This window comes from Lynx rufus, unplaced genomic scaffold (genome assembly GCF_022079265.1).
Source record: "Lynx rufus isolate CCGP_SWC_20201006 ecotype Redwood Valley unplaced genomic scaffold, mLynRuf1.p SCAF_2, whole genome shotgun sequence".
Classification (NCBI taxonomy): domain Eukaryota; kingdom Metazoa; phylum Chordata; class Mammalia; order Carnivora; family Felidae; genus Lynx; species Lynx rufus.
In genome coordinates this window covers 56,087,102-56,109,548 of record NW_025814834.1, presented here as the reverse complement: position 1 = coordinate 56,109,548, position 22,447 = coordinate 56,087,102, and the positions used below count along the sequence as shown (strand labels likewise).

Here is a 22,447-nt window from a genome sequence, read left to right as displayed (position 1 = left end):
GGAAAAGTGTTTGTTATGATTTAATTCCTGAAGCTTTCTTTTGCTTTACAGTGTTAGGGTGTGATAATCTCTTGCTGTAAGTATAGTATTTCCTGACTTAAAGATGAACTAAACATCTTATCTTCCTCAGAGTATATATTCTCCTTTCCATATATGAAGTGCATAAACCCTAGGACATGGCTTTGTCAAATTTGGAGTAACTAAGACCAAGAGGTTGAGTCTTCACAGAATAATAGCCTCTGACCTTATGCAGCACAGACAGAAACACCAACCAGCCAGTAATTTCCTGGTGAGTCTTGACAATCTCTTCAAGAGTCTGTGGACACTTTGTGGACATACATTTTACAGCAGTTGCCACGAGTGCTGGGAAAACTTTTAGTGATGTGTCTTTTATCTTAAGCATTTGCCTCTTGCACTAAAATAACTGGAAACATAATAGCAATAAATGTTTTTTCATGCACCTTATTAAGGTCCTGTTTGAACAGTACAATTTTAGTCATTTGTTATTTTGAACTGAGGGATCCAGTCATTGGCAATGATGTGTTTAATTTCACAAATGTGCAAATTCACTTTTAACAAGGACTTGGATTTAGTTTATATGTCCACCTAATGATATTTACAATCAAGTTATTGGCAGGTCCTATTTAAACTAATAAATGCATATCTTTCATTCTAGAAATGTATACAGAACTCTAGTTTCTAAAATTTTTTCCCTATGAAGGCAATTCCTTTTCTAATATATACACATTAGGAAGTTGTAGACAGGATTTCAATATGTGATAGGTCAATCTTGGCCAATATCCAAGGGAGCTGATTTTATTAAATAACCAAAAGAACCTCAATTTCTTTTGGATTCAAGTGTAAAGCAATCACCTTGTAAAGACTCATGCCCTCCCCTCCCCCTTGCAAGGAGAATATTAAAACAAGACCACACTATGCCTATGACCAATTAATTACCTTCTGGCTAATGCCTGGCTCTGTTTTTCAATATAAAATGAGTATGGCTACAGAAAAGTAAGTTTCCTTTAGAGTTAAGAATCTATTTAATTCCCAATTGTCATAGAACATCTTTTAGAAAATACTGCACTCTTTACAATTTCTGTCACTGTGTTTCTATTGCTGTCAAAGAGAAAAAGGTAACGATTACTGCAAGTGTACAAATAAAGCTCATTGCGTTCTGCAAATTATACAGATCCAGTGTTTTTGGTGAGCCCTCTTAAAATTTTCTCTGGCTTTATCAATTTGAGAGTCACTCTTTATAGATAAGTGTTGTCTCAGTTTGCAAAAAGGCATGGTTATGGTTTCCAAAGTCACTTGGATAATCACAGTGCTACCTACCTGACACTTGCTGCTAAAAGGTTGGTAGACCTGCTTGTGGCTTCAGCTGCCAGCTATCAGAGAAGTGTTCCTGTAATTGACAAAAGGGAGAAAATAAAAGATAAAATAGGGAAAGAAAAGGAGGGCAGGAAGGTAGATAGATTTTTCATTTCTTATCTTGTGATACATTCTGTGGCAGTAAACACAACTATCTCTTAAATAGACCTTTTGAAGGCAGAAAAAGAAAATACTCCAAGAGAAAGGATTAAAAACTGGATGTTGTCTTCCTTTTCATTGTGGCTTTGTCCTTTTGGAAAGTCTGCATGACCTCTCCTCCTAGTATTAAATAAAACACGGGTGTGAGGACTGATGATTCGATTTGGTGAGTCAGTTACAGAAGTAGCTCTGGCATCTGTTACTTCCACTCTGTTATCCATTACTTCTGTTTTCTTAATGGCAGCAGACATTTGATTAACTACTGAGATTTGGACACGAAGGGGATCCAAGGTGGGTTGTGAAGTAAGTCACATAGCTGCATCTCTGTTTCCCCTTTACCTCACCTGGCCCTCTGGCTCCAGAGTTCTGGCAGACTGGCAGCTGGAGGCATTCACCTCGGGCTGGAGAAGCTCTAATTATTTCAAGAATAATTGATTAAAAAATACATAATAGCCTGATAATAAAACTCCTGGAATACATATCATTTATACATCATTTTTGGTATAGCGGTTTTGGGAAGAATGAAAAGCAAATCTCCCCTTTCCTGCCAAATATATAAATTAGTGGGTAAAACTAAAAGGGTAGGGAATTAAGTAATGCCTAAATATTTACAAAATTCTTAATTTATGCACAACCATAGCAGAGAACAAGGACTGCCTTTTATACATTCATAGTTAAGCGTTATAGGAAAAAGCTCCAAGTAGAAAAAAGGCAAAAATCCAAGTTTCTTAGCAGTAATCAGTATTTTATAGCATCCAACAAAAAGTAACAACAAACATTTACCTTATGGGTTAAAATTACTGTAAGCCAAAATACCAGAAAACATTCACTTAAAATAAGTATTTTTTTTCCCAACTGACTTAAGTATCTATAGCAGTCAACTTTCTTCTGTATGGCTGTACAGAATCAGATGTTACACCCAGAAGTAATTGTGAAAAAGCATCTAGTAGTTCAAATGATTGTGGGGCCTCAAGGGGTAAATGAATTTCTGAAGGTAAAACTTGACTGTGGAAAGTCTGGAACTCATACCTTAGTCTTTTCATTGTCAGTTCACTGCTTACTTTTTCCTATGCTGAACACATTAGAAAGATTTACATTTGATTATTTGTCACTATTCACAAGGAGGCACAATCAGTCCTGGAAAATAAATAATAGAAAGCAAGGGGAAATAGTGTATAAAATTTAAGACCAACCAATCAACCAAATTATGGAAGAAAATTTAAGCCACAGACCAAACCTTGTAACCTGAAAAGAACCAAGAAAATAATTCTCACCCATTTAGTACCTGTTCTTTTACAAGACCTTAGGCCAAGGTCCAATTTGACTCTGTTGAGACCCAGAGGTTATAGGACTAAAAAAATGGAGTGGAAGTATACAGTTAAGGTCAGATTTGGTTTTATTGGATAGCACAATCTATCCTGGGATGGCACAATGGACCTGTCTTTATTTGCTGATTGAAAAAAAGTCCAGCCATGGCCTAGCAATCATTTATATAGCAGTCACCAGAGGAAAGCAAACATACCCACTCTAACAATTAATTGGCTCTTGCCACCTTTTCTACAGCCTAAAATTACGATATAAACTGCTATTGAGAGTTACTTGCTTATGCAAAGATGTTACTCTAGCAATTGTTGCTTGAGGGCAAACCTGGTGACTACTGGCAGAGGGAATACAAAAGTGAGCTAGCTTATACATGGGCTCCATACTTTTCTTAATTAACTGGAAAAGTCCCTCCAGCAGAATATTTGTTATTATAATTTTAAGTGTTCAAGGCTCAATGTGTAACATGTGAAGATGCCAAAGATAAATACTGATAAACTGGAAACTAAATCTAAATAAAGGCCATTTTTTGATAAAGGACATTATCAGACATCACTATATATTCCACCCTATAATCTCATAAATCAAAGCTTTTAGCTGTCTGGATTCATATGTGACTGTATTCTTTCCAGTATGCATTCTTTCTTCTTCCAGAGGTTGTTCAATAATAGCAGGTATGTTCCTGCCATAAAGTTCACATTGTTCTAGAAACCGGACACATTCTTGAATAACACTGTCACGAAGCACGATCATGTGTTTTGACATGTTTTCTAATAAGGACAGGAAGCATCTTTTGGCATAATACCAGGTATCAGTTCCCAGTTTCTTATGATAAGGCTCCAGGCTTTTGATCACCCGAGAAATACCAAAGTCATAATTTCCTTTGGCACAATAAAGTGTGCCTATCACCAAATTCACAATGCAGAGGTGGTAGATTTTCTTATCGGGGTCATCATAGGACAGCTGCTCTTCCTCCTTTTCAATCTTCCTCATCAACTCCTCAGCTTCTTCATTCTGACTTGTCATAATATATGAGACACACAGGTTAGCCAGCACAACAGCACTGACATTCAGGATGTTGTCATAATGCTTCTTGACTATGGGTTCATAGAAACCTATAGCTTCTTTGTATTTGTCTTCCTGCATGAACAGGACATGAGCCACATTCAACTTCCACACATCATGGTCATTACAGAATTCCACAGATTTGCGGAAGATCTTTTCCACCATTGGATAATTCTCAAGGTTCCAGTAGATTTTGGCCTGGGCCATCAACACAGGAATATACTTCTCCAGAGTGTCATCATATTCATTCACTGCCTTTTTGACAGCTTCGTCATCTCTATGGTGTCTTGCTTCCTGTACTTGTTTGGTGAGTCTCCGGAGCTGTTCAGTCAGCATCCCTGCTAGCCCATCAAGCTTAATGAAAGCCTCTTCAGGGGCTGTCTGGCAGGTGATCAAGGCATCCAAGAAGTCATAGAGATAGGGTGTGAGGAACTTGTAAGTCAAATGGGCATTCTCGGCCAGGACATCTGCTGCCAGGTCGAAATACTCATACTTACAGTAGAGCAGCAACAGGTTGCCAAAGGTCTCCGGGGGAAAGGGGTTCTGTTGGAGCAAAAACTGTAGCTTTTCAAACCCTTCTGTAGGCCTGGCATCCATGTTCATTAGCGCCTGGTTGTGCAGGGTCACGGGGTCTAACTCTTCTTCTGCCCTAGGTGGCATGTCAGTGAGGGTTTCCTGGGCCACTTCATAGTTTCTCAGTTGGTATTCTATGGCTGCTTTGAGGTTGAAGGCTTCGACCAGGGCAGTCTGGTGAAGGACTAAGGTGTTGCCAACACTTCGAACATCGATGCCCTCAGTGGTCATGCCCACACCTAGCTCCGGGTGCTGGCGGATGCCACGCTCAATAATGTCGGCGATATGCTTTAGAGCCGAGGCATAGTGCCGGCTACTGTAATAGGCCAAAGCCAGGTTGTAGGAAAGGTCAGGCCGGTAGCCCGAAGCCTGGAGGGCCGCAAAGAACTTGGAACAGGCGGCCTCATACTGTCCCTCCTTGTAGAGCAAACACCCCAGGTTGACCTGACCATCGGGCTCGTTCTCGCCCCCACTGTCCTCTCCCCCTTCCCCGCCCAGTAGCTGCTCCACCAGGCTCTTGGCCCCGGGCAGGTCGCCCTCGCTGTACTTGATCGCGGCTTGCAGACGGAGGACGCGGTTGTGGTAGGCGGGGTTGTCCAGGAGGAGGAAGGCGACCCGCGTGGCCTCTGGATAAAGGCAGGCCTTGTACAGGGCCTGGGCCTGGTACAGGCGGTACTGCTCCTGTTCCGGGTGCAGCTGGCCCAGCTGCTCATAGCACTCGGCCGCCAGCGTGAACTCCTGCAGGCGGTAGTAGCAGTAGCCCAGCAGCGACAGGCCGGCGCGGCTCCTCGGGCTCCGCTGGAGCTCGCCGCCCAGTAGCTGCACGGCCTCGGCGTAGCGCGAATCCCGGATGAGCCGGTACACGACGGCAGTGAACTCCCCATCGGGGATCTGCGCGCCGCTCAGCCCGGCCATAACCGCCACGCTGGTGGTGCGTGCTGGTTACCACGGCAACAAGCCCACCGGAAACGGAAAGCTGCTCGTTCTGGGATTACTTTGTAATGGAATAAGCTCAATGGGAATAAAAAGTCATCACTGAAATTCCCGTTACTAATTTCGTTCTTGAAGACTTTAGGCTTCTAAGACCGGGAGTCCTGCAAGACCAAACAAACGCTTCGATGCAGTTGAGATACGAAAACTCCACTTCCCGGCATGCACCACTGCAGTCGCGCCGCAGTCGGGAACGTGCCCGCGCTGCCTGCTGGGAGTTTAGTCTCGCGGGACCGATTTAGAAGCATTGCGAGAGGGGGTTTCACCGCCCTGTTGTTTGTATGTTAGTGGGGTTTGCTTGGTGTCGTTTGCATCGTTTCGGTGTCTGACTCGGGAGAGGAAAGTTTATCGTCTGAAATCCCATGCTTGTCTTAGCTGTTTACGGTGCAGTATATACAAACGGTGTCGGTTCCTGTTTTGTGCTTATAAATTAGTAGGAAGGAAAAGGTGGACTGAATCCTTGGTAGTTCCCTGAAATTAGAGTAGGTTCTTTTTTAAAGCCGCCCTGAGGGCATGTTTCTAGGAAGTAATATGAAGAAACCAAAAGTCTATTTTTGTCGTTTCCACAGGTGGTGTAGCATAGGTTTTGTGAATCATAAATGGTACTGTGAGATCCTCAATTTTATTTTTATTTATTTTTCATTTGGTAGATTTAATTTTAATTTTTTTTTTTTGAGATCCTCAGTTTTAGATCCAAGTGTCTCCAATCCTCTCTTTTCATGAACAGTTATTACTGAATAGATGGTGGCATTTAAACTGGGACTCCTGCCCTGGTCCTCTAACTTTCAGTACAAAGAAGAGACCATTCTTTCTTGATCTGCCTAGATCTCCATTGGTCGTCTTCTTTTTTTAATGTTTATGTATTTTTTTTTAGAGCGAGAGAGCATGAGTGGGGGAGGAGCAGATAGAGAGGGAGACACAGAATCCGAAGCAGCCTCCAGGCTCTGAGATGTCAGCACAGAGCAGATGTGGGGCTCAAACACACCCTGAGCTCAAGTCGGACACTTAACTGACTGAGCCACTCAGATGCCCTTCCACTCCTCTTCTACCATTTGCATTGGCCTGCCTAGTCCTTAAGATAAACTGTCAAAAGCATATCTTTGCTATATACTTAAAGACTTCCATGCAAGTCCTTTATCACCCTCCTTTATACTTTTGCTGGCCATGCATCTTTTCTATATATAAATTTTAGACCCAACACCAGCCATATTGTATGCCATATTAGACCATTTTTGCACATTTTTTCTAATCTTAACCACCCCTATATTCTACGTATTACATGTAAGGTAAGTTTTGCGTACTGGAAAGTTTTATGTTATTTGCCTAAGACCACAGAGCTAGGTAGTTAGCAGCTGTGCCAGGATATCCAACATCTATTTTCAGTAGGAAATAGCAACTGATAACTCATTCCATATATCCCTTATAGATGAGTTTCTAAGAGCCTAGTGTTTGGGGCCAAGTTGTATAATGGAAGATTAGTTTCCTTTCTCCATTCAACCAACCAACCAACCAACCAACCAACCAACCAAACAACTTGGTGTGGTCAGTAGAAATTTGAACTCCCAGATCTGAATTGCGGCTGTGAGCAGATGTTAGGAAGTAATTAGTGGGGGTGGTATAGCATCTAGTCGTCTGATAGATCTAGGCGGAGACTTCTGTAGGTGTGTGATTGTTCATAGCAGAAAACAACTGACTTTATGTACTCATTCAGTCTTCTCTCTTGCTGAAAAATTGGCAGCGCTGTGAACTTCCGAGTGGGACCAGAAGAGGAACTTGCCACTACATGAATACCAAGAAAGGAACAAACTGCGCACGTTTCAGAGTGTTGAGTGGGCCTCTGGTCCACCTAGGATACCCTGAGAACATAGCCAATGAGGATCACTCTAATTCTCCTCTAACACTTCTTCAACCCAATGTCTTGGTGCACCCTTTTAGGGCCTTCAACTCAGCAGGTATGTGGGTTGACAGAGGTTGGTTAGTGCTGCTCAGTAATTGAGGGTTGGGTGTGGGAGGATTTTCACCCTTATGGCTGCCTGACTACATTTGTCCCTTGGAAACTCAGGCTCAGTATTTAAAGATCCTTATGTATGAACCGTTACTTTGGGTAAGTTACTGTTAAATCAAGATAAGACAACAGAACTTAGAGATGGGAAGTTACCTTTTTATCTTTCGTCCGTCAGTCTTTCTTTCAGAGTTATATTTGTATCATGAAAGCATTCACCTGCAAATGGTTTCTTGGAAAAATGTATGAAAAATAGAAGGACTATCTGCTCTCCTCCAAATTTCTTGGATCCCTTCAGGCATCACTTGGGGTCCCCTGTTTGTGTTAGTACCTGTCTGTGAGTGTGGCAGCTGACGAGGGCAGGAGGGAGGCCGCTCTGTGTCTTCCCCCTTATTTCATGTGCTGCTGTTCCCGAGGCCTGGCTTGAAAAAAGCAGGACATTCGGCTTAGACAGATGGAGGGCAGGGTCATTTTCAAAATGAAATGAGTGCACAAATCACACTGTGAAATTGGCATGACCATCACTGCTGCTGTGATAGACTGACTTTTATTTAGTTATGATGGGCAGTTGGGGAATAGATTAGGTTTTTGGAGGGGGGAGGGGCCGCAGTGAAAGAAGGCCCTTTAATTAATGAGAGAAATTCTGGAAAGCAATAAATGGGGTGGAGTATTATAAAATGTCATAAAAGACCATTTTGTTTCCAACAGAATCTTGAAAACTGGAGCATGTATCAAAAAGTAAATGTATCGTACCATTGCTAGCAATAAGAAAGCATTTGGTGGTTGCAATAAAATGATTTAGTGCCTTATTGAAAGAAACTAGGCTTTGAGAAAATGGAGTTGGACTCGGTGGATTTTGCTGCAAAAAGGAAGGCATGTTCACCATGTAGAAGAATTCCATTTAGGCAAAATGTGTAGGAGCTAAAAGCATGATGCTTGGTTCTTCATATGCTTATGTTTCTGCCTGCCAAAGCATGAGATGATCAAATCCTATTCTATTTGTACATATAATCTGTCTGGCATTCTCTTGTAAAACAGTTGGAAGGTATGATTTCTTATTTATCCTTTACGTGTGATCATGTCCTGTTGGTAAACTGGTCATTTCTGAACATCCCAACTACCACAGCTGTGGTCAGACATCTTTCTTGATAAAGGAAGACCTTCTGAAAAAACCACTTTTCAGTTGTTATTTTTTTTCCCCTTCTCATTTCAGGCCATTTTCTTCAGGATGGCCAGTTTCAGGGGCTCAGTTACCTTGCTTCCTCTCAACAGTAAACAGGGAAAAATAATAAATTAGTACCAAATTGGTAATGTAATTGACTTTTAGAAGCATCCCTTCCATCTTTTAATACTTTTGGAAAGGTTGTATACCAAATCAATACTTGGGGACATGTATGCTCAGACATTTAACCTCATTATGAACTCTGTTTTTGCTGCTGGTTTCAGCTCTGTTATTTTCATTAGATTTCTTTCTTGGATATACCTTATTTTTTTATCAAGTAGCTTATATTTAGGTGCTTACAGTGTTAGCACTGTTACCTAAACTTGTCAGGGAGGACACAATAGCATTATAGTTTATAAATGGAGTTAGTAGGGAAGGCACAACTGTGGATACTGGTATTTGAAGAAAGCGATCAGCCATCCAAACAAAGAGCTACTCTAAGCCTTGTGTTTATACAGTACTTTCTGTACCAGGACCAGGTCCTGCTTTGCCTAACTTCCCTCATTAATCCTCACAGCCCTTCTGTGAATTAGGTGACTCTTATTTTTGGCCCCACTGGAAAACTATGGACTGCAAAGCACAAAAGGAAGCCTGTGGTTGCAGCAGCCCGCCCGCGGGGGCTGGCGATTGCTTAAGCTGGCCAGTAGGGGCCACACTGCACCTCTTCCCTCTCTTCCCCTGGGCACCTCCTCTCCAGTCCTTTGAATTGGCTTTGGATCATTTGCTGCAGTTTGTTCTAATAGAACAGGCACAATGGTGTAAGAATTTTAAAGTTTAAGCACCGAAGCCGTTGTGTAATTGTATGGCGTCAGTGTGGCCGGCAGCCCTGCATTGATGCGATCCCCCTGTGTAATTGCCCATGCAAATTCGAGCGGTCTGTAAGGGATGTAGAAACCCACGTTTGGCTACAGATTCTTCTCCCCCAGAAAATCTAATAACTCGAAGAACCTTTTGTCATCTTTAAAATGCACCATGGACAGGGATGTCTCAGTATCCCTCTCATAGGGGCAGACATCACAGATCAAGGTTAATGGGCTAAATTCACAGCCAAAATTTAAATTGTAGGTAATCAGATGCATGCTTTCCTCTTTCAGACTTTAAATCACCCTTCACAAGAGAAATAAAGATTATTCCAGAGGTTTAGTTAAACTTTAAGCACTTTATTAAAAACCAAGATAGTTAGGTCTCTTAAAGCAGACTGTTTCAAACTCATGAATTAGTTGCCTGTGAAATTGCTTGCAATCTGTAATGTAGTATTCTTACAATGAAACATCAGCCTGACAAATCTGTACAAAGCCAGTGACTTCAAACAATTCAGCTGAAGACATATTTCCCTCCTTTTGTGTAAAACAATAGTAATTAGGAAGCACATCCAGAGGGGATCCTTTTTAGATTATTGTATATCAAAATAAAATGGCAAAAGCAATTTTCTCTCATGGGAATGAGACTTAACAAAACCTCATCTCTTATTTCCGTACTATGCCCTTCCTTCCTCGTTCCCTCCCTTCTTTCCTCTCTCCCTTTTTTCCTTCCTTCCTTCCTTCCTTCCTGTAATTCATGTAAACATGATTTAATATAAATCTAAAGAAAACAAATTGAGGTTCTAATACACACATATATACATATAGAAAGTGAACACAAAGATAAATCATGGCCTCAAATAGCACATTTTTATCACAGAAAATACTTCATTTACCTAATAAACATATTTCTGTACCAGTGTATACATTGAACAACATTCGTATAGATACGCTGCACAGAAACAATTAATCTTTAGCCCTGTTGAGAGATGTGCCAAATATGCAAGAACATTCAAAATTAAATTAGGGAAGATGTAACCCAAAATTGATAGCTGAGGAAAAGGTAGTAATGCAAACAATGTAAGCAGGACACCGGGCATTGCTGAACCTGTGCTCGTCGTGACATTCCCTGGACACGCTTCATCTTGTTTCTGTCCTCCCTGTGTTTTATTCTATTACTGCTCACTTATGAAACTTATGAAATTCTGGCTTTCTTGTAGCCAGACCCAACTTTTAAATTTCCTGCTACATTTGAGTTTTGGGAGTTCTTTACAGCAAGTGGCAGAACAGCTGTTTCAGAGACTGTTATTCTGAAGCAGACAATGAGACTTCACGGCACTGGCATTGCCGGAGTTTTTAGGGTCCTAAATTAGGTTTTGTTCTGTTGTTTAATGAATTCTCTTGGAGTTTTTATTTTTTCTAGGCCATACATTTTTCTTTAGATTTAAATCTTCCCTAACATGTTTAGATTTCTGTCTTGCTTGAAGGGAGTTTTTCCCACTATTACTGGGGGTGAGATGTATTTTACCTTTCTGCAATTCATTAAGAGTCAGCAGGAGAAATGGATTTTAAAATAATTGTACTGCAAAGTAAATTGAGCAGACTCTGTTTAATGACCTAAGGTAAGTGGATAAAGTATGATAAATTTTGATACATGAAAAAAGCAACTGAATTCCTGTAGCATTAATATTAGATGATATTGCTATTACACTAACAAAAATTTAAAGATTATTTCTAACCCAACCCAACGTGTATGCAAATATAAAATACCTGGAAAGGTATAGACATCTCAGATTTTAGAAATAAAAAACATGCAATTTTAATTTCACTTGATTCACTTTATAAATTGACTTCTAAATTAAACCAACTGCCATTTATGGGATATCTAGCTATGAGATAATCTAAAGTTGTCCCTTATGAAGTAAAAGGGTACATTTTTAAAAAGCTGTACTGACAACCATATCTTTCATGATCACTAGAGGCAGGCTCAGACATATATGTGGTAGGGGTGTTTTATATCTACCCCATATATGTAACTTTTTATTTTGTCTTTGGAGAGAAGATGACCTCTTTAGGTTTGTTCCTATTGTGTTTGAGAAGAGTAAGTAAGACAATTATGTGGAAAATATTTTAAAAATTAAATACAGGTTGGTCCTCTGTTGTAGAAGTGAACCGAATAAAGCCAGTGCTTTTATTTTACAGGTGCAGAACCCAAGACCTGGAGGGTCCCAAGAGAACAGGTCAAACTGGTGGCCAAGTCGGGGGCCAGGGCCCGTCTATTGTGCATCCTGTGGTGACCTTTGTAGTTTGCACGTGATCTCTCCTGGCCAGTATCATAAGCTACACTGTGGGTTGTGCATGTGTTGTCTACATATCGACTACTAAGAAAATAAATAACATGTCTGAAAAAACAGATCATGTGGAGAAGGTAGGATGAAGTCCTTTCAGCCATTAATGCCAGGAGCCCCAAGGAAGCAAACATAGTCTGGTCAGCTGAAGGTTTTATAAGAAGGCTCACATTTCAAATGCCTTCCTCCAGTAGGAAACAACCATTAATGATAAGGACTGAGAAAATGTCTCTTTATTGTAGGAAAGCAAAATATATAGATAATCACACATACCTCTCAGTCTTGGAAAATCATGCCTTATTTAGAAAAGGGCTTGAAAATATCTCAAACACCCAAGTGTTCAGCCTCTCACCCCTGGGGTTGCACAGGGAGGGTGCTGCTGTCCTTTTCCACTGCTTCATGGTCTCCGAGGAATGGACCCATGGCATTAGTCAGCAGTTTCTGAATTTTGACCCACAATAGGAAAGATACCTTAAGACAGGAAAAATAGATGGAGGCAATTACAAACAGCTACTTGATTGATGGTTGACATTGTCAGGGCTCCAGTGTATGGCAGATTGCAATGGTGTTGAACTCCCCTTGCTACCAGTGGATGTTGCTATTGGCAACCGTGCAGTGAAGCCAATAAAAAGGCAAGAGAATGAGACGAAAGCTCAACCTTAGTGGAAGCCGTAGGGTTTGTGCTATAAATTATGTTCCCCTTAGCAATGTGTAGCATCAACGTTCAGGGCGGCTCGGGTGCTCATAGCTGCCTGCAGTCTCCATCAGACCCTGGGTCTAGTTTTATCATAAAGCACACGCTTTAAAATTTTGCTCTAGATAGACTGGCATCCGTCTGTCTGGGCTATTTATTTATTTATTTATTGTTGGGGAGGATAACAGATGTGGGTTCATCTCTGCCTCACATGGGCTGATTTTCAATTCCCGTTTGTGATATAAACATGGTGTGCCATAATAGCTGGAAACACCTGCAGTGCTTCTGAGCTGCAGACACACGACCCAGGTCTGTCCCCAACTCCACCCCCTCTTTGTTCCTCACCTGAAGGAGGGGAGACAGCCGGGCAGAAGCTATTTTCCTTTAGAGCAGAGCGATTCAGAAAACTGGCTTAATAAAATCCATAAATCTGAGCAGCTTCCTCTTACCTGCTCTGTGAAGGCACTTTTTCCTACACTCGTTTTTTTTCCTCTAGATTCTCCAGTCTTTGCTGCAGAGACAGCTGTAAATGGTGGCCAGGAACATGAATTTTTAGGTTCCCATTCCCTCCTCTCTTTTGTCAAACCCCTCCCTGCTCAAATAACTCTCTTTTCTAAGCAATTGATGACAGGATTCTGTATCCTCCTTTTTGGGGTTAGAAGCACCATTTTTCTTTGTTTGGATTGATGTTTACCTGGCCTTTGGCAGTTCTCTTACCATCTGCCTCAGTCTCTGTCTTTTCTTTTTTGGGTGTCTTTTGCTTCTCATCCTCATCTTCCTCTTTTTCCCCCCCTCTTAGCCTGGTTTATAATTTTCTTTGACTTTGTTTCTTGCCACATGAAATCTTATGTCTTCCCTACAGATAGATACCTGTTCTTCCCTCTCTTTGGTTTTGGAACCTTCCTTTGCCCATTCTTTTTTTTTTTTTTTTTTTTTTTTTTTTAATTTTTTAAAAAACCTTTATTCACTTTTGAGAGACAGAGAGAGGGGCACAGAGAGAGGGGAGACACAGAATCCGAAGCGGGCTCCAGGCTCTGAGCTGTCAGCACAGAGCCCAACGCGAGGCTCGAACCCACAAACTGTGAGATTGTGTCCTGAGCCGAAGTCGGATGCTCAACCAACTGAGCCACCCAGGTGCCCCTTTCATTTACCCATTCTTAAAACATTTTTGGACTGTCTACTATGTGCCAGGGAAATAATACTCCTTGTGTAACTTGGCCCCTATTTCCTTAATATTTGAGTAGTCAAGTTAATAACTGATACTGACTAGTAACCATAAGAACAAAAATGATTTGTGAACTTTAGATTTTTCAGAGCTGGAATGGACTTCACCGTTCATCTAGTCCAGGGATGTCCAACTCCTCGGAGCTCCTTTACGGACCACCATGTCTGTAACCAAAGAGGAGAATTTGCAGGTTCTGGGTCTCCCAACCTGGCTTCAAACCGAGAATTTCAGCTCTTAGATGTTTTATATCTCGGAGATTCCTTGTAAGATTTATTTGAACAAAGAGTTCTAAGGTTAAACATGTTTGCAAATCACTTCCTAATGTAATCTCATTCAACAACTGAGGAAACAGGCTGGACAAGTTAGGTGTTTTGTCCAAAGTCACCCAATAACTGGTGCCAAAGCCAGAGTCGTAGGTCTAGCTTCTAGTCCAGCATTCTTTGGACAAGTCAAACCAGGTCCTCAATCTCTCAGGTCAAATGGGGAGCAAAGCAGTTTTCTAGTCATTGCATCGATTTAATATAGTTTATTATTATAAACCTAGCCTCCTAGAGCATATTTGTCCCCTGGCCAGACTGTTATTTCTTTCTTATACTTAAGGAAAAATAAAAAAATTGGCAACCACCACATTTGGCTTTAGGTTGGTATCAGTAGGAGCTTTCAATGGTGTATAAAAACCAATCCCTAAGAGAACTCAAGGTAGTCTGTGATTATTCTCCGCGGCTCTGCTGTGGCCTGTAAAATGTCTTCGCGGTTGGAAATAGTTCCTAAGTGTTCATGGGTCACTTGTGGTGAATCCAGCTGTGGACTTTTCCTTTCATCCCTCCTTTAATTAAAGCCTATTAATCCATTCCTTCTGGGAGAAGACTTGGTCTACAACAAAGGGTGAATTTTAAAAAAGTGGAAAAGGGGGCCGCAATCCCAATGCAGTGTTACCAATCTTGTATAAATACCAGTCACACAAACAAACGCATTTGTTATCTTCCTACTGTGGGCCTTTTTAGGGGAAAACTAGGACTGACCAGTATTGGTAAGGATGCTATGGTTTATTTTTTAGGTAGGCAATTCTAAAGGCTCTAATCCATCATTAAGAAGCTTTAGGATAAAAATAAAATACCTCTACAGGATACAAACTGGGCTTCTTGGAACAGTGTGGCACAAAAGGGCACTCAGGAGAGGATGCAAAGGCAGGCATTGCTTGGCTTGTAACAAATAGAAGAGCTGGATACAAAGTGAAGCAGTGCTAATGGCGCGTTCCCTGCTCTGGGCTCCGTGGGCCACTGGGCTCGGCATGAGCAGGGCCGGCTGTCCTCTGGTGCGGGGTCCTCTGCCCAGCACCTCCCCCACGTGTGCTCCTGTGCTCGTCGGGAAGCTGAGCGCCCCGGGCCGGGCTCCCTCCCCACCTCCTCTGTCCTTCCCATCGCACTCTCCTCCGCGGACCACACTTAAAGGTGGAAGCCCAGGCGTGCTTCCCGGTGCAAACCAAGAGACTCTGCCAGAGCTTAAAGGAACAAAAGGATGACGTGGGCTGGCCCGAAGCTGGCCCTTCAGGATGCAGTCATTTTGCAGCGGCAGCTAAGCTGGAGGGTTAGTTTCTGTCTTCCCCAGCGGCCACGACGCTGGCAGACGAGGGTGAGGCGGCCGGCACCAGCAGCCTTTTCTGGTGCAGCTCTTCCCACTTACTTCTGTTCGCTGCCACCGAGTCCAGCATGGGCTTCAGTTTCACGTTGACCTTCACCAACGCCTGAAATAAAACAAAAAAAAGGTGGAGGAGAGAGGAACCCGAGTCACTGACATGGTTTTCTAGCTTTCCCTTGTGAGGAGAACGGACACTGGCTGCAAGAAATGAAATGTGATGATTATTTTGGTAAACCCGAGCTATTGGCAAGAAGTAAACATGCATGTAACACCATCGTGCTGCATTAATAGAGCCTGTGCAGAAAATGAAAAAAATAAGACAGGGTGGCTGTGTACTACTCCCAGGGTGCTAGCCCATTAGATTATGATCCTGTTCTAAATCTATATCCAGACAAGACAGGACACAAAATACTCAGCTCACACATGCCTACTTATGTATATTGTTGCCTGCTCTGGACACTCCAGATCTCAACAGACCATAAACTTAAAGCTGTACTAAGATACACCTACCATTGGCTTCACCACGGAGGAGGGGAGGGTTCTGGGTGGACTCCTCTGAATAAGAAAGGCCAGATAACATCCCAAGAGAAGAGAAGGTGCTCATTTTTCAAGCTAAGGATCTGGGAGCTGTGCTAAATGAACAGACTGGCATGTGAACATGTATGAAGATGGACGCGAGACAAGAGAAAAAGGAGTGGGGAAGAGAGGGGTTGGGCTGCAGCGAGGGGATGGAGGGGGACACACAGGCAGAGGCCAGAGGCCAAGAATCCAGGGGCTTATTTGCAGGAGACTCTCCTAAATGTTTTCTTTTTTACTTAATTTTGTTGTGTTTGAAAAAGAGTCCCCTACTCCCTAATAGTATAATTTTCCAACCGCTGTCGTGGAACAGAGCAATGAATAAAGCAAGGGTCATGGAGTTGTGCCGGTATTAGTCCATGGAAAGGGAATGCTCCCACTTTGTGCCTTGGGTCTGTGTTCTGTGGCCACAGATCATACCCTTGGTCCTTGTAGACACTTGGAGGTGTGGCGCATTCATCCCAAGGGGAACAAATCCACTGCAATGTCAGCACACCTCCTGAACAACCTTCTCCAAGCAGGGCCTGTGGTTAGGGGGTGGTTGATAGCAAAGCCTCCCAACAAAGAACAGCCCTTCATGTTGAGGGCGTCACTAGAGGTGACCAGGGACGCTACTGAGCTGTGAGCCCTCCAACCTGGCCGAAGTGGTGACCCTTCACACTGATGTCTCTTAGAGCATATTCCTCAAGAGTGACATTTATCTCACCAACCAACATTTAATTTCAAGTCAGATGTATTAGTGAAATATGAAAATATTTCATATATGAAAATAAAATTCAGATAGTGATCAAAATCCTCTTTATTGAGAAAAATGCAGGTGACTGTTTTCTATTCATTGCACAGTGTTTTTATTTGGATGATAGTGTAAGGTAGCAACGAATGCCATGGTTTTATTTAGTATAGTTTGGCACTGGCTCCTCGTCACTCTGATCGAGCCTTTTAATTAAACTGACTACTGTAATTCCTATGGAAATTAGTGTTTATATTATTTTCCTGCTACAAAAGCTTTTCTCTAGAACTTATTTTTTTTTTAATCCCAGGAGCACAAATTGGAATTTTTTTCTGCCTGAGATGTAATTAAAAACTCATTTGATTACTATATTTCTGGCTCTGTTTTACTTATTAAATTCCTGTAATCAGTTTTCTTTTATGAAGCTGCTGGGAAATGATCTCAAAAGCAACACATTTTTCTCTTCCTTGGCAGGTTCCCGAGCATTTACTAAATTACATTCATAGCACCTGCCCATGATTCGAATTACTCCACCAATTTATTCCTTAAACCATTTAAGTTTATTTGGCTTAGCCCCAGACATTTCTTTCCTTTATCTAGCTCTTTGTTCTCCCTCTTGCTTCCTTTGTGGTGAATAAAAACAAAACAAAACAAAAAACTCCAAACTTTTGGGGAGGTACATATTTCTCAGAATTCTTCCTTCCCTTTATTTCATATTCTCTTTAATTAAACACAGAATTGCTATACTAGAATATCATTTTCCTCTGGCAGGTGCTGGGTCTAGGCAAAAGTAGCAAAAATCCCATCCTGTGCCATCAGTAAGATAATTGCTCCCACTATTTAGAAAGATATGGATATTCCTACAAACTTCTCATCAGCAAGTGACACCTGATGAGTTCTGTGCAGATGCTAACATCTGTCTCGTTTGACTTCCTCATCACTTAGCAAAGAGAAAGGGGACACATCACCTGTCTGCTCAGTCTCCATATACATGCAGAGCAACTAGAAAGGTTATGTACGTTAGTTATGTAGATGTACATGGTGCCATCAGCCGCGGATGCTGAATCTCTCCTGTGGCATCCCTGCAGTGTGACCATTGCAGTGTTTAAACATGCCCACAGGCAGTGAACTAACTACCTCCCAGGTTGTTCTGATTTTGGAATGTTGTTCTTATATTGAAGTGAAATCTATATCCCTGTAACTTCTACCTAATGGTCCTTGAAGCCAGAATGTACTTGAGCAGGGTAGGACTGATGACTCATGTGCTGCTCCAAGTGTAGGTCAGCGTTGAGACTGACCTAAAAACCCAACTTGGGATGTGCTGCTTATTATCCTTGGGACAACTATATGGCTATCACGGGGGCTCCCAAACTCACGTCCACTCTGCCTGGCCCACCACAGACACCTTGGGTACTTACTTGCCTGCTCTGGGACAGCCCTGGGCATCTAGTCACCTAAGTGGCTGAGGGACCCCACTTTCTTCATGATTCCATTCACACTCATGTAGGGTGCCCAGCATGTAGGGTTTATTCCACATTTTATTTATGTTTTGAGTAAGTGATATGTTCACATAGTCCAATGGATACAAAGGGTACAAAAGGTACAGTGTAAAATATCCCTTCATCCCCTGCCCCCAGACATTTAGTTTCTTTCCCTAGAGACAACCAAACTTAGTGTATCCTTCAAGAACCATTTTATGTGGAAGCCATATATGAAAGGCCCACAGCTAGTATCATCCTCAATGGGGAAAAATGAAGAATTTTCCCCTAAGGTCAGGAACACGACAGGGATGTCCACTCTCACCACAGTTGTCTACATAGTGTTGGAAGTCTTAGCCTCAGCAGACAAGCAAATGAAATGAAAGGCATCCAAATTGGCAAAGAAGTAGTCAAACTTTCACTCCTCGCAGATGACATGATACTCTACATGGAAAACCCAACAGACTCCACCAAAAAACCGCTCGAGCTGATAAACGAATTCAGCAAAGTCACAGGATATAAAATCAATATACAGGCATTGGGTATATTTCTATACACTGATAATGAGTCAGCAGAAAAAGAAAGCAAGGGATCAATCCTATTTATAATTGCACCCAAACCCATAAAATACCTAGGAATAAACCTAACCAAAGACATAAAAGATCTGTATGCTGAAAACTATAGAGAGCTTATGAAAGAAATTGAAGCCACAAAGAAATGGGAAAACATTCCATGCTCATGGATTGGAAGAACAAATATTGTCAAAATGTTGATAATACCCAAAGCAATCTACACATTCAATGCAAACACTATCAAAGTAACACGAGCATTCTTCTCAGAGCTAGAATAAACAATCCTAAAATTTGTATGAAACCACAAAAGCCCCTGGGTAACCAAAGTAATGTTGAAAAAGAAAACCAATGGGGCATCTGGGTAGCTCAGTTGGTTAAGCGTCCGACTTCGGCTTAGGTCATGATCTCGCGCACTCCATGAGTTTGAGCCCCATGTTGGGTTCTGTGCTGACAGCTCAGAGCCTGGAGACTGCTTCAGATTCTGTGTCTCCCTCTCTCTCAGCTCCTCCCCCACTCATGCTCTGTCTCTCTCTCTCTCAAAAATAAACATTAAAAAAGAAAAAGAAAACCAAAGCTGGAGGCATCACAATCCCAGACTTTAGCCTGTACTACAAAGCTGTAATCATCAAGACAGTATGGTATTGGCACAAAAACAGGCACATAGATCAATGGAATAGAATAGAGAACCCAGAAATGGACCCATAAATATATGGCCGACTTATCTTCGACAAAGCAGGAAAGAGTATCCAATGGAAAAAAAGACAGTCACTTTAGCAAATGGTGCTGGGAGAACTGGATAGCAACATGCAGAAGAATGAAACTGGACCACTTTCTTACACCATACACAAAAAGAAATTAAAGATGGATGAAAGATGTAAATGTGAGACAGGAAACCATCAAAATCCTACAGGAGAAAACAGGCAGCAACTTTTGACCTCAGCTGCAGCAACTTCTTACTTGACATGTCTCCGGAGGCAAGGGAAACAAAAGCAAAACTGAACTATTGGGACCTCATTAAGATAAAAAGCTTCTGCACAGCATAGGAAACAATCAACAAAACTAAAAGGCAACCGACAGAATGGAAGAAGATATTTGCAAACGGCATATCAGATAAAGGGTTAGTATCCAAAATCTATAAAGAACTTATCAAACTCAACACCCAAAAAAACAAATAATCCACTGAAGGAATGGGCAGAAGACATGACATTTTTTAAAGAAAATATCCAGATGGCAAACAGACACATGAAAAGATGCTCAACATCACTCATCATCAGGGAAATACAAATCAAAACCACAATGAGATACCACCTCACACCTGTCAGAATGGCTAACATTAACAACTCAGGCCACAACAGATGTTGGCGAGGATGTGGAGAAAGGGGAACCTTTTTGCAGTGTTGGTGGGAATGCAAGCTGGTGCAGCCACTCTGGAAAACTGTATGGAGGTTCTTCAAAAAATTAAAAATAGAACTATCCTATGACCCAGCAATTACATTACTAGGAATTTATCCAAAGGATATAACAATGCTGATTTGAATGCTGACTTGAAGGGGCATACACACCCCAATGTTTGTAGCAGCACTATCAACAATAGCCAAATTGTGGAAAGAGCTCAAATATCCATCAACTGATGAATGGATTAAGAAGATGTGGTACACACACACACACACACACACACACAGGAATACTACTCTGTGATGAAAAAGAATGAAATCTTGCCATTTGTAATAATGTGGATGGTACTGGAGGGTATTATGCTATGGGAAATAAGCCAGGCAGAGAAAGACAATACTCATGTCAAATTTGAGAAACTCAACAGATGAACATAGGGGAAGGGAAGAATAAGTTACAAACAGAGAGGGAGGCAAAACATTAGAGATTCTTAAATACAGAGAACAAACTGAGAGTTGCTGGAGGAGAGGTGGGTGGTGGGATGGGTTAAATGGGTGATGGGCATAAGGAGGACACTTTTCGGGATGAGCACTGGGTGTCATATATAAGAGATGAATCACTGGGTTCTACTCCTGAAGCTAAGACTACACTGTATGTTAACTAACTTGAACAAAAAAAAAAGAAAAAAAAAGAAAAAAAAAAAGGAAAAGAAATGTTTTATGCGGTTGCCTGAGTGGGTCAGTTGCATCCAACTCTTGATTTCGGCTCAGGTCAAGATCTTGCACTCTCTGAGTTTGAGCCCCACGTTGGGCTCTGTGCCAACAGTGTGGAGCCTGCTTGGGATTCTCTCTCTCTTTCTCTCTCTGCCCCTTCCCAATGTGTACACAGGCACTCTCTCTCTCTCTCTCAAAATAAACAAACATTAAAAGCGAAACATTTTATGTATATGTAAGCACATATAAAAAATATATACATATGCATATGTATATATGTATACATATGATACTTTATACATATGTATAATGTATATGTGTGTATGTGTATAATTAAGTTGATTTTCCTATCATTTCAGATGTTTCTTTCAGAGACAGAGTGAAGTCAAAATTTTGTGGAACATTATTATGATGCTTGAGTGAGCACAAGGGTACTGTGTAGAAATTAGTACCTGGAGTATAGAGAGGAGAGGGACCAAATTCTAATTTTCTATTGTTATGACACTGAGTGTTTCTTCTGCAGAACTTAATCTGCTGTGAATCCCATTTCTTGTAGTTTTCCTCTGAAAAACTGTAGTTTTCATTTCTAGAAGTTTGAGTTGGGCATTTTTTTATATCTTCCATGACTGTGATTATCATGCTTGGTCTTTCCTCTACCCTTTGAACATATAAAACATAATAAGTGTCTTAATGTCCTTCTCTATCAGTTCTATGATCTGTATCATTTCTGAGTCTGTATGGATTGGTTTTTCTCATTATTACAGGCCAAGTTTTCTTGCTTCTTTGCATGCCTGGTAATCTTGATTGGATATTAGGCATGGTGAATTTTATGTTGTTGGGTGATGGATTTTTATTTGCTTATCTATTTATTTATGTTTGCATTTCTTTAAACATTTTTCAGTTTTGTTCTGGAATGCAGTTAGGTTACTGGGAAATTATTTGGTCCTCTGAGGTTTGCTTTTAAGCTTTGCTAGGTAGGTCCAGAGCAGCCTTTAGTCGGGTTAATTTGGGTCCACTACTGAGACAATAACCTTCTGAGAACCGGACCCAGTACCTCATATATTTCAACGTTTTTCTTTAATATTCTGCCTGGGGGAGCATGGACGATTCCCCAGCCTGTGGGAGCTCTGAGGATTATTCCACTTGCTCCCTTTTGCTGTTCTTTCCTCAGCCTCAGCAGTTTCCCCGCATGCATGTAGTGAACAGCGCTGAAGACTCATAGGGGTGCTCTGCAGATCTCTGGAACTCTCTCTCGTGTGACTATCTCTTCTCTTGTCCTCTTCCCTGGGAACTCCAGCCCCTGGGGCTCCACAGGCCCCTGGCTCTGCCTCCTCAACTCCGTGAGCCCACTGGGCCCTGGCTGGGATTCTCTCCCTGTGCTGTCTCCTGGAAGCTGTCTCCAGTAGTAAGGAGTAAGCTAAGATCATCGTAGGGCTCACTCCATTCGTTCCCCTCTCTCAGGAATCTCCATATTGTGCTGCATGCTGCCTGTTTCCACTGTCTGTAGAACTTAATCTGCTCCATGGTTTCCCCCCTGTCACTCTATCATGGCCAGCAGTGGAAATCCCTTATCACT

The 22,447-nt window shown here is 41.7% G+C and overlaps 2 protein-coding genes and 1 long non-coding RNA gene across 6 annotated transcripts in view; 1 reads left to right on the top strand and 2 right to left on the bottom strand.

Moving 5' to 3' along the window:
• LOC124515382 (uncharacterized) overlaps nt 1–12,687 on the top strand; it is a 28,360-nt gene extending 15,673 nt beyond the window's left edge. The window contains exons 1-3 of one of the 4 annotated variants that reach the window (XR_006962808.1): nt 5,715–5,760; nt 7,220–7,433; nt 11,708–12,687. This is a non-coding gene — a long non-coding RNA (uncharacterized LOC124515382). Of the gene's footprint in view, nt 1–5,714; nt 5,761–5,787; nt 5,884–6,449; nt 6,768–7,219; nt 7,434–11,707 lie in introns of those variants that run through there. The other 3 variants (XR_006962811.1, XR_006962809.1, XR_006962810.1) reach the window with 3 other exon arrangements.
• Nucleotides 2,270–5,406, bottom strand: LOC124515381 (tetratricopeptide repeat protein 30B-like). The gene has a single exon (XM_047084229.1). The coding sequence runs from the start codon at nt 5,404–5,406 to the stop codon at nt 3,409–3,411; it is 1,998 nt and encodes a 665-aa protein (XP_046940185.1). The 3' UTR covers nt 2,270–3,408.
• A 990-nt stretch (nt 12,688–13,677) lies between the features above and the next one.
• PDE11A (phosphodiesterase 11A) overlaps nt 13,678–22,447 on the bottom strand; it is a 385,818-nt gene continuing 377,048 nt past the window's right edge. The window contains exon 20 of the mRNA XM_047084228.1: nt 13,678–15,516. Within this exon, the coding sequence (XP_046940184.1) occupies nt 15,361–15,516 (156 nt within the window). The 3' untranslated portion in view covers nt 13,678–15,360. The remainder of the gene's footprint in view (nt 15,517–22,447) is intronic.